This window comes from Hippichthys cyanospilos, chromosome 3 (genome assembly GCF_059441005.1).
Source record: "Hippichthys cyanospilos isolate Australia breed blue-spotted pipefish chromosome 3, RoL_Hcya_1.0, whole genome shotgun sequence".
Classification (NCBI taxonomy): domain Eukaryota; kingdom Metazoa; phylum Chordata; class Actinopteri; order Syngnathiformes; family Syngnathidae; genus Hippichthys; species Hippichthys cyanospilos.
This window is the reverse complement of record NC_142371.1, coordinates 10,233,059-10,249,855: the sequence shown is the minus strand read 5'-3', so window position 1 is coordinate 10,249,855 and position 16,797 is coordinate 10,233,059. Positions and strand designations below refer to the sequence as shown.

Here is a 16,797-nt window from a genome sequence, read left to right as displayed (position 1 = left end):
ATTAATCACATGTTCTGAAGGAAAAACAACTTGAATCTAACAAAATATAATAATGAATAAAAATAAGCCATTGTTTTTTTATTATTTTGATTTATGTGTGTATGTACATACAGTTAGGGGTGTGTCATAAATATTGATTCACATAAGAATCGGGATTCTCATTTACTATGATTTGAATTGCTTTGAAATGTCTCAAAGTTGATATTACAGATAAAAAAAAAAAGAAATCAATCCGCTTCCTGCCGACTTCAGTATTTTGTCAGAGATGCACTGTGCTATGACATCACCGTGCAGCCCGTTCTGGAAAGTCAAGCCTGCTCGGCAGAATGAACAAAAACAAGGAAATTCAACCGCCCGTCCTCATATATATGTGTGTGTGTGTGTGTGTGTATATATATATATATATATATATATATATATATATATATATATATATATATATATATATATATATATATATATATATATATATATATACTGTCCATATTCTGTTCTCTTCAGGTTCAATTTCCAGGTCCAATTTCCAGAGGTGGGCAAGTCATCTGTACTGGTGGACTGTTGGGCTGGACAGACTGCCTAATGACAAAAACATTTGGACAATTAAGAACATCATTTTAATCAGTCGTTGTAATTCTGTGTCAGGTGACACAATTGGTTTATCAACCAGACAAATTTTCCAGATTTCTGAGATATCTTTTAACAGCCATGTAAGTGGGAGCAGGAGCGCATACTATATACACCATCACAACACTCAGCAGGCATACATTCATGCACTCAGGAATAACTGAGTGTTAGGAGCGGAAGTGTATAGCAGCGACTATTAAGATGAAGAAAATGTCTTGCACTGTGCAACTCAACTTTTTGAGATTGCTCAGCATTGCTGCAAAGTCAATGTTTATGCTGCACTTCAGAGTCATGATTTTATGAACTGAAATGCTTATTCTACACAATTTTTTTCAACACATTCATTGTACAGGCCTAAAGTGAAAAGCAATGTCTTGAATTAGGTATTAAGAGATTTTCGTGTTAATTTGCCTTTTCATTATCACTTGAATGGATAAATCTCTTGCAGATAATTGAACAAAGCATTCTGGTATGCTCAAGGAGGCGACAGAATTCACATAACATGCGGGCACATCCCAAATCTCACGCTGTTTGGCTTTTAGCCATGAAATGCAAGATAGAAGTTTTAACATTCCTCGTAAAAAGACATCATCTACTAAATTGAACTGAGCAAAACCTTGCGTCTCAGTTGTAGTGAGTGTGACAGATGAGGTGTATTGTGTTTTATGCAAACGTTTCTGAAAATGGTTTTGGAAAGACTACTTCAAAGGTTGAAGGCAGTCAATCATCATGATGTGCATGCCCCCTAGTTAGCGCATGGAGTAATTTCTAATTGTACTATACCGCCAGGGGAACATATTTCACCATTGTGCAGCTTACCTGTTGATGCATGCATGCTTAGGTTTGTAATATGGGTTTGGAGTTTTTTGCCGTATGGTTGTACACCTCAATGAGGATAATTTGGGATTGAAGGGAAGGCTGTAAAGTTTAACTTTGGCTTTTGGTTTAGGATGATGATTTTTTTGCGGTAGGTACTGTATTTTTCAGACTATGAGATGCTACTTTTTTTCTCATGATTCGAGCCCTACGCCTCTCCAGTGCGGTTTGTCTGCATTCTATTTTTGCCAGCCACCAGGGGCAGTCTACCAGTAAAGCAAATGTGTATGTCTGTTCAAGGTGTCAATTTATGGAGCAAATAGAAATAGAACTGAAAAGACGTCAATTAATTACTGTGCTCAAAAAAAGTTTTAAAAATAGGATTAGAAATATAACAAATTATGTATGATTTGAATAAGAGCTTCTATAAAAGTTTGTGACAAATTTGATTGGTATATGATTGTATATATGTATGATTGTATATATGAATGATGTGCAATGTGTTTATGTATATCTTTACTGAAATAATCAATCAATTATACAAAGAAAGACAGAAGATGATGCTATTCAAGTATTGATTTTGTGTTCGGACTGATATTTTACTCTATTTCTCTCTGTTATGTTGAAATTATCCATCAATCCATCAATTTTCTATAAATATGTTGGTGGTAAACATGCAGGCATGTTCAGTCTGTTGAAGGTAGGATGTTACTGTAAGCAAACAATTAAAAAGAAAGTTCTAAATTAGAATAGATTAAAAAAAACACATATAGCCAATTTCTGCATAAATACGGTAATTACAATTATAGTTAATTATTACTGTGATTGACTAGCATCTAGTCCTGTGTGTTCCCCGCCTTATGTCAAAAGTCAGCTGGATTAAGCTCTAGCACACCCAGAACTCTAATAAGGATAAGCTGAATACAAAATGGATGGAGTGATTATTATTATCCATGTTTTGCAAAATGGATTACGATCGTGCTTATCCTGATTAGAGACGCAGGTGTGCGGGAGTCTTTTAGTATACACCCTGGATTGGTCACCTATCAATCCCAGTATAGTCGTAGACAAAAAACATTTCACACTAACGGGCAATTTAGAGGATTACATTTTCCTAAAATGTACAGTTGTACATGTTTTGGGGGATTTGGGAAAGATTATTTATTTCTTTCTATGAGAGACAACACATTTCAGTAATCAAGCTCAGCTTTTATTAAATTAACATCCAAAGTGATAGTACAAATCATCGTATGGAGGGCTTGTCTTTTGAAAACAAGAATGCAATCTTCAATGTTCATACTAATTTCTGAATACTCTTTAGATCATAATGAATGAGTTGAATGGTAAAAGAAGAACAAAACATAACTTTGCAAAGCACATATGCACAGTTGTCACAAATGAAGTTGAAAATGTTTACCTTAGTCAATATTTTAATTAAAACGTATCTCATTTACTGATTATTTGATTTAAAAAGCAACTGTTAGATAACAAGTTACTTTTTAAGTTGCATTCAGAACCTGGTGACAGCAATGCCTCGATATAAAAATGACAACTGGTTTTGCCACTATTTATTTGGAAGAGCTTTTTGTACATGACTTTTTTACTTAAAAAAGCATTTCTTGACCTCAATACTTATAATTTTAAAATGGAATGGCAGCAATCCTTAATTTTTTCCAACTTAACTTGCTTTTCTGAGAGTTAAAGACAGTCTTTTTAGTCTTCACTTAATGTAGTCCTTCTCAAGAGTAGGGTGGCCCCCCTCTCAGGCACTGTAATACACTTTGTTATTTTTTTCCTGTCTCAGACTAACCTGTATAAACACTGCAAACAAGTAGTGAACAGTTGTTGAAAGTTGATTTATATTCCTTTTTTTTCCTTTTTTGTTAAAAAAGTATACCATTTTAGGTAAGCCATTTTTGTAGATAATATTCGTATTTATTGTTGGCACGGCGAGTGGGGGGTGCAAATGAATTTCTCTTTCTAAGGGGAATTTGCAAAATATAATGTAGAAGCACTGAAGCACTTAATGTGCTTTTTTTTTTTAAAATAAAAGCTGTCTTTTTACCACATATAACTCTTAATACTCTATGGCAAAATTAACAATGTCTTTGGTTCATAAATATATCGAACTAACAAATGAACAAAACAAAAATGAAAAGAAAAACAACGTACTACAAAAATACAGCTGTAAATAACCAGAGTTCAAAATAACAGGGTGTAAAATACACATTAAAACATCGAACAACTAAGACGTGACTAGTAATGGTATGAAATGTGCTGGGGCTTCGCCAAAGCATATTGAGTGAGTTGGGCATGCCAAACGAAGCCACAATTTGGAGCGCGGGTAATTTCTAATAAAATCACATAACCAATAAGAAATGAGGCCTCGAATTGTGTGAAAAACATCATTGGTTCATTCGAAGTATTATTACTTTACACTAATACCTGACACTACTGTGGATCTTGCCAGCATTTGGTATGAGCTTCAAGTTAGTTTGAGACTAAAGTGTGACTGAGCATGAGAAAAGAATCGTTAGTGTGGAGAAGGACTTGTTTAGATTAGCACTAATGTATTCATTTGTGTCCATAAAATAAAAATATACATTGTTACTAATTAGAAAGCATCACTCAACAGCAAGAAAAAACAGGACAAAAGAAAAAAACAGGAGAAAAGTAGCAGAATCACTGAAAGTGAGTAGAGACATCAGCAATAAAAATGTCATTTTTGGTTATTTCAAACCCAATTTATTGCAACTTTTGCCTATCCAAATGGGTCTCAATTGACAGCTAGCAAGCTATATGGAATCAGGTGAGAAACTCAACACCATTTCACTCTGGTGCTGATGGGAGGCTGCTAAAAGTACCAGAATCACTCGAAGCGAGTATGGATTTAACAGTGAAATTGTAATTTCCGGTCATTTCGAACAGAATTGATTAAATTTTTTTGCCAGTCGGATTTTTCAAAATGGGACTCAAATGACAGCAAGCATGAAATATTAGGGGTGAGAAAAACAGAGGCTTTTGCCATGCAAACTTGTGGGGTACATTGCCATCTAAAGGCTTTAAGGTGGAATTCAAACCTGAAATCTCGGGAGCGCTTGCAAAGCCAACTTTAGCGTCATCATCGTGTTCCACTATTGCAGCACTTTATACCACCTATACTTTCACCTGCAGTCAGCCGATATTCTCCCATACTATAGGTGGCAGCAAATGGAGTCTACAGCATACAGACAACACCACTCTATCACAGAGGTAGAGAATATAGAAGATTCAAACCATTAAAATTCTTCCAAGCTGTTTTTAACAGACTTCTCATCTTTCCCTAGTGTGCGTGCTCGCCAAGAGTTGTTTCCTGTATCTAGGCTGTGAGTGTGAGTGGACCGTGGACTTAGCAGGGCGAAAGTGCCTAAAACTTTTTCAAAGTCATATGGAGCACAGAGCTTGTAAAATGAAAGTTTTTTCAGCCGAATCATGAAGGTGTTTGTAACGGTGAACTTCCATAAGCAATCGTCCGTCCACTATGTTTTCTGCTGGTGCTTTCTTGCGGTGAAGAAATTCCAAAAGGTTAGGCGTGGCAGAAAATCTGGCCCTCGGCCACACCATGTGAAGGGGCGTGGTTGTCGAAATGGCGTCGTTTTGATGTGTGGAACTCGCTGACGTGTCAAGCATAAACCACGATTTTACTCGCTAGCTATTTCTTAAGCTTAGTGAAGTCTTAACCTTGCGTTTGCCCCCTGGTTGTAGGATGACTGAAAGTGCTTGATTTGACATGTATGTAGCCAGCTTTTTAATTGTTCATATTGCCGAGGATCAGCTTTAATCATCATGGCAGCCAATATTGTGATCACGATTAAAATTTGATTATTTGTACAGCCTTGCATGAACATTATACTCAAGATGATTTCTTTGGGTGGATTTCTTAAGAGGCATTTGCACTGCCAGCCTACAGTCTTGTCTACTGAATACCTACTTTTTCACTACCCTGTATTTTACTGGAGGGTACTCTTGATCACATGATAGCGCCATAGAGCAAATGACACACAATGAAGCCTTGAACTATGTGCGAATCAATAGGCATGAAAGCTTCACTGCTTCATGAAGCTTCATTTTGCCATCACTAGATGTGACCTGGACAATGACAACAGACTGAAAAGAACTGAAAGAAAGCAGGGAACTAAATACAAGCCAAACTGACAAGAAAACAGGGCACACATGGGTACAAGTGGCTGAGGGAGCTATTTGGGTGATGCAAGGGGCCGGGTCGACTTGCACAGAGGGACACGGTCAAGCTAAAGGAGACACCCACAATGGGGACAAACCTGACAAAACTAAAATGCAAACAAAACTAACACAAATCCAGATCACGACAGCAGCAAGAAAGTCCATCAAGAAGTAATTTTCAAACATTTGGACACAGATTACTGTATATGTTTAAGAGTCACTCCAAATACTAGATGCTTACTTTATGTATGTGCTACAGTGGAATGTAAATATACCTGTACTCATCTGCTTGTTAATTTGTCCTATGTATTTTTGTATCCTATGTGATGTAATTTCACCATGGCTGTTATACAGTATTGGGATATTTCATGTAAATGCAAGTGACGTGTCAGGGCTCCTGAAAATGCTGAACCAGAATTTTAGCTCTTCAATCACTCTGGGTCAACAGATTAAAATAATTGTTTTTTGACACATTGCCTCATTTGACTCCATTTACTCGCTTCTACTCTTCAGTTTTGATAAGCTTTTTTCAAAAGTAGAACATGGTTCATAAGCAAGGAAAAGTAGCACCAGTGGTTGGTGGGTGATAGCCGATGACTAATGTTTAACTGAAGAGCCCTCACCACGATCTTGGTTAAAGATGCAGTCATGGCCTCTCTGACTACAATCCACTGGGACGCATGAAGCCCAATTTGTAGCCTCTCAGTTTCCATTGTGTGTCAGCTCAAATACAGCCTGTGTGTAACATTGATAGTTGGTCATAATTGCCTCATGTGTCAATGTCATGCTGCTGCATGATGCCCATAAATGCACAAATGTCTGAATTGAAAAAATACCGTTCATCATTGGTGATATCTGTTTTCAAAATGTAGTCACATCCATTTTGTTTTCCACATTTTTTCAACATCCACACATTTTTGTGTTTCCATAGATGTCGTTTAAGAGTTTAATGTGGATAGGTACTACATGAGTTTCCTGGTGTCGGGTCAAAACCTCACACATTTCTATTATGTGGAACCTCTCTAAACAAATTTAATCCCTTCGTGAGTGCAGTTTGTATCCTGAATCATTCTTATAGTGAGTCACGTTTTCCATGTAAATTGCCTAATTTGTTCCAAGATCGAAGTAAACGCCATACAGTACTACATATACTAATGGTCTACCATAACTTTCAAAAAATGCAATGTTCAGTAGATGTCAGGCAAATGACAGAACAAAATGGCTGTAAAAAATAGTTTCATTTCCACTTGAATGATATTTGATTAAAAAAAAAAAAACTGAAAATATTGACATTTTAATTTTCATCAGATTTTTCTTTGAAAAAATGGTTGTAAACAGTAGCTTTAATTCCACTTGAACTTTAATTTAAAAAAAAAACATTGAAACTTTCATTTTTATCAGATTTTTCTTCCCCAAAATGACTGAAAACAGTCGCTTTATTTTCACGAACCTTACACATCCTTATTTTTACAAATTATTGACAGGTATAAAGTGTTGAAATTGACTTTCACGATGCAATGCTAATGGTTGAATAAAGTTGCCATTCTTGGAGTCTCCTGATAAGTATTGATGATGGATGATTCCGCCTGGCACCAGCAATTTGCTCCAAATTCCTAGAGATTTGAGTCCAAATAAACCTTTGCAAGTATAATTTTCCAGCTGTTGATCTCATTGTTATTGTGAATTAGATCCTTCACTACATAGGAACTCAAAACAACAAGGATTTGGGGACATTACTCATTTTAAAGGATTGGGGAACATTATCTCTTTCAGTGCCATGGACGAGAATCCTCGCATTTCAAAATAATTATGCTGTGTGCCAATGAAAACAATTCTCTCCAAATAAGTTTTTTATGAAAGGGTCACTGACATCCTTGACTAGTGATTATTTTATTCGTAAGACAATTGAGCACTGTAGTGATGAACTGTAAACATTCGATGTCAGTATTGCTCACGTTGGGGAAGAAAGCCATGCATACTACACGTTGTACATTACACACTTGTAATTTAAATAAGCAACGAAAAGCAATCTTTCTTCGTATAATACCACCCATGTGTACATAGATATAGCACACAATATTCTGTCGGCTGTAAAAGATGAGTGAATGCTAAAAATTGACTGGCACTCTTAGGGGTTGCCTTTTCCGTTAACATTTGGCACTGAAAGAGTTATTAATTGTAGATATTTTCTACTAATAAGAACACATAACAGATTTTGAATGAAACGGCATATAATAAAGTTTACTCGATTCATACCAGCACACGGTATTTGGATAATGCAGGAAATCCTTTGGGAAGACCACTGCCCATTACATACAGATGCTATCTGTACCACTAATGCTTCCAAACATGGGCAGCTCTGATAGCGCGAGAGGCAGCATTGAAGTCCTGCTGGCGCGAATAACAGTAATGCACTGACTCAGCACCGAGACTTTTAAGATGGGCGGTTTGGCTGTCAGTGTGTGTAAATGTGTGTGCGTGAGCAAAAGATGGAGCTATAGCTGTTGGTTAGTTACGGTTTATCCTCTGGTTGTATGGCATGTCAATCATTTGATTTTCTCCTTATTGTCACAGACTTACTTTCCATAAGTTAGTGTGAACTAGATACAGTATTGGCGGGTTTGTGTGTGTTTATGCATAGTGATCAGGGCTGCTGTCTTCTCTTGGATTTGTGAGGCTAATGTGGTGAGCTGGCTGCTGCAGCTGCAAAGTGGAGCAGATAAAAGCACGACATCACAGAGCACTAAAAACATCCATCTCTAGCCTTTGGTCGCTTAACAAAGAGAACATATTTATGTTATTTTCCATATACTGTATCATATTAAAGAAGATTACATGCAATTACATTACTTGTTACCCATATACTGTATGTACCTTCATTATGTAATGTCTGCAATCAGGGTTCATTCAGGCACTTGCAAAGTGTGAATCGTAAAACAGAGTTTAAATGGTAGGGTGACAGATAAATGCGAGAAAAAGAAATCATTCCGAGCCAAATTAAGCCACATGAAGAGATGTGTAGAAGACTCACAGACTCAAAATATCAAACACAGTAATGAAATCAAATCATATTAGTTATGTGAAAGGCTGCTGCATGTGTGGAATATATCATATTAGCCTCATCAAAACAAATTGTCAATTCTCAAATTTTATTCTATGAGGTGAAAACCTTGGGCTTCTACTTCAGTCGTAGTCATGTTATAACTCAGTCGATGGTATTTTGGATTTGAAAAGACTTTCATTCATCAACAGTGGTTTGCTTTTTTGTGACCAGTTTACATCTTTACAGAGCATACATTCACAGAACATTTCATTATATATAATCATATACAGTGGATATAGCAAGTCTACATTCTCTCGTTCAAATGCATGTTTTTGTATTGAAGAAAACAAAACAAAAAAACCCCAAGCTCAATCATATTTTTCCACCATGAATGTAATGTATAACCTGTATAGCTCAATTGAAAATATGTATTCTAAAAAAGAGGCAAGCTTTGTAGCAATACATAACTGAGATATTGTGGTCGTGCAAGTGTGCACGCCCTTTTATAACAGGACATGTTGCTGTGTCCACTGTCCAGATTAACCTATAAAGTTCAAAATGTTGAATAGGAATCAGCCTGATACCATTTTAAAGGGCCTCTAATTAGCACCAAATAAAGTTCAGCTGTTAAAAGTTCCTGTTCCCTGGCATAGTTGCAGCCACATCATAGAGCACAAACCATGATCCACAGAGAGCCTTCACAACAATCGGAAGGATCTCATTGTTCAAAGTGATCAGTCAGAAGAAGGCTACACAAGAACTCGTAAGGCATTTGATACACAGAAAAAGTATCATCAATGCCGATGGGATTTTGAGCTGATCTTATTCAAGCTGATTGTTAGAATTCCCCACAATACTGTAAGTCAGGATTTTAGTTGCATGTAATAGTGTCATTTAAAACTGGAAATGTAATCAATGAATGAAACTTGATTATTTTTTCATTATATAGAACTGGCATTTGAACATGAATGTGTAGACTTTTTATATCCACTGCCGATTACTTCCCACACCGCTAACATTTATCTTCTTCCTTTCTGTAGGTGATGTGGGTATGCAACTTGTGCCGAAAACAACAAGAAATCCTCACCAAATCGGGGGCATGGTTTTATGACTCGGTGCCTGGTCAGGTGCGGGCTGTGTTTGAAGGCGGGCCGCAGGGAAAGAAGGCCAAACTGCAGGACCCGTCCCAATACCCTTACCAGGGAGCCTCAGGGGATTTGACACCAACATCAGACAGAAGCAGACGTCACGGCGGGCTGCTGCCTAGACAGGCGTCCCTTGACAACGGCTCGCTGAGGTACTCTGGACATGGCGATGCACCCATAGACAGGTTAGTTTCAGAATCAATGACATATACATGCAGTATTTGTGCGGTATTGTATGTCCTTCAGATTGTTTAAAGAGTTGTTTTTCTTATACTTGTTTGTGTTGCATTCAAATTGGTCAAAAGCCGCTCAGTATAATTAGCCTGAATTCAGCCCCATTCCGGCCCTCCTGACAATCTTAAGGACGCTCTGACTCTTCCTATGGCTCCAAAGATAATCTTTACAGATATTCCTGTCGTTTGTGGTGTCATTTGACCTCCCTGAAGGACATTTGACTCGCTCTGACCTCAAATCGGGGATACAGTAAAACTCCTCTACAACGAAACCTGCATGTGCAACAATACCCGCCAGTGTGAAAACAAATCCATGAATTGAAGCCTTTCCCTCTTACGTCCTCATACAAGGAAATGTCACCGTGTTGCATAATATGAAGTGGGGTTTTTTTTTGCATTTGGGTTGCACTGAAATTCACTATAGCGAAAACAAGTCTGCAGCAAAAGTCTAGCTTGGTCTATACTTGATGCGCCAGCACGCGTTTTGCAGCACTTAATACTCGGAGAGACTTTCCCCCGCAGTCAGACTATATTTTCCCATACTGTAGGTGGCAGTAAATGAACTCTACAGCATACAAACATCACTACTTTATAACAAAGGTAGAGAATCCTGGTAGATTCAAACGATCTAAATTTTTCCAAGGAGTTCTTTACAGTATTTATTATTCTTACAGTATTTTCAGACAAATCATGAAGCTGATTGTACTGGCAAACTTCCATAAGCAAGAATTCGTCTGCCATGTTGTCCGTTTGTAAAGAAGTTGCGGAAAATCTGTTCCACGTGGACTCTGTGCAGAGGGGGCGTGGTTACTGAAACACCATCATTTGATGTGTGGAGCTCGCGAATGCGTTAAGCTTAAACCAAGAGTAACACCTGAAGATAGGATAAAAGTAATCAAGATGAAAGATAGATGAAGAAAAATGAAAGAGATTATGCAAGAAATTCATGTAAGTATGAAAACAAATGCTGATTGTAGATTTGGCAATTTCTTTCTTTTGGATGGTTTTGTTTTTAACTTAAGTCAGATTGTAGATTGCACAACATAGATTTGATATAGTAAAAAAATAGTAGTAAAATAGTATAATAGTATAATAGTAAAAAATTCCCTGTTGTGAAAGGTTTTTGGCTGCGAATATGATTTTGTTTTAGAGGAATTCTGCAGTATTCAACATGTTAGATTGTTTTGGGCTCACGTTCAACGTGTACAGCAGGTGCGGCCAATCAGAGGTGACGGAAGCACAATGAGAAATTCAAAATCAAACCAGTTATGGCACAATAGAAAGTTCATGCTTATGCTGTCTCCTAGTCCAATGCCTTTTCTTTTTGTTTCTTTTTTTTTCTGTGAAAAAAAACCTATTGTCAGCCTCATCTGCCTGTGCCATATTTAGTTACTCTGAAGTCATGTTTAAAACTGAGAGGTATTACTTCTTATGGGAATATTCTTGAATGAAATTGGTACCAGTGTGATGTGTTGATTTTGCTGTGTGGCTGCGCACCGCATACTGTGCTTTTTTTTGGAAGTCTTTAGACAATTTTAAAATCTTGCCGTGCCACCAGACTTCATATAAACTACTATTCTGGTGCTTCATAGACAGGGATGCACATAAGTGGTACGCATACGTGATAGAAATCACCGATGTGTAAAGTCACATGCTTCAACTTTGCGCATTTGTGTACCCTACCAGATTTTTACCCGTGACAACAACCCGGGCTAAATATTTTTTTTCTCCTGAAAAGTGGCTCCAGGATTTGCCGTGGCTTGACGCACACCTAAATGTGGTGCAAGATTTACCGCTCTTGTCCTTAGCTAGCAGAGAAAACAGGTGCATTTGATACAGGGTCGAAAATGTTCAGGCATCCTTTATTTGAAAAGTATGAAAAGAGCACACATGCAGTGCAACCAATGGCTAAGAAACAAGCTAATTGGGAAGCAATACCTGATCAAATTCTTGTTGTGAGATAAACTGCAGAAACAACACAGGCTCTGTGTAATAGTTTTCTCCTCATCTTCTCATAAAGCTAAGCATACACATCCCATGTTTTCCTGTTCTGCAGATATTTGTTTGTCTATTAAAGCGGCTGGACTGTCTGTCGGGGCTGCGTATCATTGTCGTGAGGGTGCGAATTAGATCATTTACGTTGTCACTACAATGGCGTAGAATATACAGTACCTCTGACCTCCTTGGACTAATTGAACTGGGTCCTGAACGAACTGCGCAAACAATAACTGATGGACTGATGAAACCTTTCCAGGACGAAAGCTTGAATAACGCCACATCACATCCCCACTTAATGTGGGCGAGAACTTGAGAATGACATTGAGGAAGACTTTTTAATGAAAGAAAGGGTGCATACCAAACACTACATCTTAGTACTCATGTGAGTAACCCACGAAAAAAAATGTATGTGTACCCCTGTTCATAGATATGTCTGGCTGAAAGAACCAAAGATTTTTATGCTGGTGCAGCAGCACTAATATGTGTGACTTTTGTATAGATTGGTGCAAAGCAGTGATTCAAGCTGTGCCTCCTTGCAAACCAGTCAGGATGCCACATAGAAAACAGCTTGTACATGGAGCCCATGAGGCCTATAACGGAGACACAGACAGATACCGTTATCTCTCAGAGGTTCTTTGACAGCCATCCACCCAACCCACTCACACATACCAGAAAAAGAAAAAAAAAAGATTGACTGCTGGTATATCGAGCAGGAATGTTTTTTATTGTTGAGCTTACATGTTTTACCTTGTTGGCCAGTTAAAATTTTAAGCTCTGACTGTTCAGAAAACTTTTCTCATTTCATTTGCAATAAACAATTCCTTTTAGAGGAGTTTGTTGCACTTGCATAGAAGGTTTAATTTCATTTCATGTCTAGATGTTAGTACCATGTAAGGCAGTTCATGTCCACATGGTGGCTCCTTCCTCTCTTCTCCTGAATTTATATCATTCTAATCACTTTTTCACAAATTGCTCCCCCTCTTGCTTCTCATTCATGTTTGTAGTTTAGTTTGGGATTAGTTAAACCTTAGACCCTGGAACATTAAATTTTGTACCTCTAGATTTTTTTATGTCTTCATTTATTCTAATGTATTTTTAATCTCAGCACTTAGTGTATTGCCCTGGATGGAATTAAAAAGAGAAAAGCGGATATTAATTTTAGCCATGCGGAAATTAAGTAAAAATAAACATATACATTTTGGGAGGAACACACTAACAATGCATTACTTTCAACCTCTCAAACATACACATGTATAAATACTATTTTAAGGGAAAGATAAGATGATGGACGCTGATTGAATTCAAAAGATGAACGTTCTAAGCCATGCGGCAATTTGCTTGATAAATACACATGTACATTTAGGTGTAAAAACACACTAATAATGCATTCTAAGCATGAATTAAACATCTTAAACATGTATGTATAGTATGTGTATGTATGTATATATATATATATATATATATATATATATATATATATATATATATATATATATATATATATATATAGAGAGAGAGAGAGAGAGAGAGAGAGAGAGAGAGAGAGAGCGAGAGAGAGAATTTTTAAATAAAATATTCAAAGCTTTATTGGTCTATGTTGTAGCATATTTCCTTCCCCCAAAGGAAAAACAACCCTATATATATATATATATATATATATATATATATATATATATATATATATATATATATATATATAAATATATATATATATATATATATATATATTTATTTCCAGAGCATTTAAACATAAATAAACCCGCATCAGCAATTAAAACTCATCATGTGATAATGCCAAAACTTACAATAATTAATAATAATTTGAAATGATTTGTCATAAGTCTTGTGAGGTCGACCAAGTGTCATGTCGACGTGACATATTGGTGACAGGTGTGTGGCAGATTTCATACAGCCTGGCGACACAAGTTTGCTGAATTCTAATCGGCTAAAAACTCAGAATACCGAACTGGCATTAGGGAATTGATTGAACTGGCATTGGCCCAGTACCGATACTTGTATCAGAGCTGGCCCACCATTTTTTGCTTTTCAAAGGACCCTAGGTCATGATATTTTTATTTACTTTCCACAGTAAAAATAAAAGCATATAAATTACATTTAGCACAGTTGTGACCATTTTTTTATTTTTGATTACATATGAGTTTTATGAGGTGGCTTGGTGGCGCATTGAATAGCACGTCTGCCTTACAGTTCAAAGGTCCCATTTCAAATCCACCTGACTCCGGCCTTCCTCTATGGAGTTTGCATCTTCTCCCCAAGCCCGCGTGGGTTCTCTCCGGGCATTCCGGCTTCCTCCCACACTACAAAAACATGCATGGCAGGTGAATTGGACACACTAAATTGTCTTTAGGTGTGACTAGTTGTTTGTCCCTGTGTGCCCTGTGATTGGCTGCCAACCAGTTTAGGGTGTCCCCTGAAGCCTGCTGACTTAGGCGCCAGCAAGCCTGCGACCCCTGTGGGGATATGTGAGGTCTATCTATCTATCTATCTATCTATCTATCTATCTATCTATCTATCTATCTATCTATCTATCTATCTATCTATCTATCTATCTATCTATCTATCTGTCTGTCTGTCTGTCTGTCTGTCTGTCTGTCTGTCTGTCTGTCTGTCTGTCTGTCTGTCTCATCCATCCATCCATCCATCCATGTGTTGTAAACTACAGTTATGCAAGCGCTCAAGTGAAGTGGGGGAAAAAGGAAACTCACAAACAGCAATAATACACCCTCAACCACGGTGAACGGTAAAAAAGTCAAACATCAATGCAAAATAAGAGGGCTCAAACTTACACTTTGCCTAACCTGGCATCACTCACAAGATCAGGTTCGTCAAGGCATATACAGCTCAGACACAGTTGAGACTTCTAGCTCAACGCAACTTTATTTAGAGGACTTTAATAGGTGGTTAATAAGTTAGGTTAATAGGTTATTAGGTTACAAAATGTTGTACACACTACGTAAGGCTGAATTCAAAACATATAGACAACAGCAACAATTTATAGAACTTACTTCATATATACACATTCAAATTCATTCCGTTTTTTATGCAATGCAGTGCTATATTCTTTTGTATGCTTGTTATTAAAAACACGTAAAAGTAACTGTGTGGTGTGTGTGTAGGGGTAGCGGGGCTGGTTGCGGTGGTGGGGGTTTACAACGGATTAATTGATTTCCAGTTTATTTCAAATGGGATTACGGACTTTATGTTCGCTTTAAAGGTGCATGAGATGGCGAGACGGTTGATTGTAATAAAGCGCTTTAAACTCGATGGGATCTCCAGGCCCCCCTCCCCCCCCCCCCCCTCCCCCCCACGCACCCACCCACCGCGTATGTATCGGCTCGTGTCGTGAACACACTACTCCCACTTGAGAGGCGTTGCTGTACAGCTGTACAGTAGGACGCCACTGCATTGTAATGAAGCGCTGACGGTGTGACCCGAGACGCGGAAAACCCCTGACGACAGCGTCGCCTCTGGGACGTTTCGCGTTGTATCTGCTGCTGTGCCAGAGCGCGCAGGATGAGAGATATGACAAAGAGTGGGTTGCATCCCAGTGCAGCAGCGTGCGTGTGCGCGCGTGCTAGAAAGACGGCGTTCCTCGACATAAATATGAGTTGGATGTGAGAAGGCAGCTGATGCATGGATGGGGGAGATGCAGCTCCCGGTCGCCGTGTAGGATGTTTCTCCACCTCAACCTTCCTGCTGGCGGCCACTCGCCTATCGCAGCTCCCCGTGAGGACGTTCGTGTCACGACCAGGAGGAGAAACGACGCCTTTCGGGTGCCTGCAACGCGCTCCGCTTCTTAATGCAAGTCTCAAGAATTATGACCAAAGGATCCCACCCGGAATGCGTCTCATCTAAGGACACGTTTGTCGAGAACCTGCTGGGGAAATATGGAACTTGATCAGCGTCGTAGCGTTTAATGCACCCCGAGAGATACTAATCAAAGCAAACCAGGGAGGATGAGTGGCGGGGGAGGAGGCGGCTTTGGGATGTATTGTGGATGAAAAAAAAACGTAAAGTGCAGAGTCGCTGTCGAACACAAAAGAAAAAAACAGGAGGGCGAAAATGCAGTTTGAGACATTGCGTCAGTTCTGTAGCTCGGTTCTCTCCCATTTCAATGGGGCTTTCTCGGCACCTCAGAACATCTTGCAGACTGAGCTGTTGGAGCAGGCGCTGAGCAACATCGGGTGAGTGCTTCCTTAGCGAGGACGTGCCCCTAATTTATGAGGAAGGGCTTCCCCGTACTGTGTCAAGCTAGTGTTGTTGCGTTTATTGATTAGCAGCCATGCCCGCGTAGTAGCAGCCGCCGGCAGGGAAGTGAGCTTGCTTCTTGATGTTGCAGATCTTTCCTGTCAGCGAATATCACCCTTGCTCCTCGGGTGCGCTATACGTGTGGGAGTGAACGTGGGTACGGTGATTGGAAATGTCCGCGGATGTGTACCCGTGTGTGTCACACGCGCCGGGTTCAAATAATAACCAGCTTGTGTGTTGCTAGTTGCGACGTATTGCGCTTGCGTCTGCGTGCATGCTCATGCTCTCTACTGCTGCAGCGTGTGTGCGCGCTTCACAGCCGATGTGGTGTGCTGCCTGAGATGAGAACATGGGGGAGTTGAAGACCGGTAGTTTAACTTCAGCAGAGGAAATAAGTACGTGGAGACCACCCACACATAAAGTGACATCTACCCACATGCTCAAATGC

At 38.8% G+C, this 16,797-nt stretch overlaps 1 protein-coding gene across 27 annotated transcripts in view; it reads left to right on the top strand.

Moving 5' to 3' along the window:
* Window positions 1-16,797, top strand: part of rims2a (regulating synaptic membrane exocytosis 2a) — a 153,234-nt gene that overhangs the window by 38,101 nt on the left and 98,336 nt on the right. For 24 of the 27 annotated variants that reach the window (XM_088409546.1, XM_088409533.1, XM_088409531.1 and 21 more), the window contains one exon: window positions 9,745-10,034. In XM_088409546.1, coding sequence (XP_088265672.1) covers window positions 9,745-10,034 — 290 coding nt within the window. Of the gene's footprint in view, window positions 1-9,744; window positions 10,035-15,835; window positions 16,286-16,797 lie in introns of those variants that run through there. The other 3 variants (XM_088409542.1, XM_088409543.1, XM_088409549.1) reach the window with 3 other exon arrangements.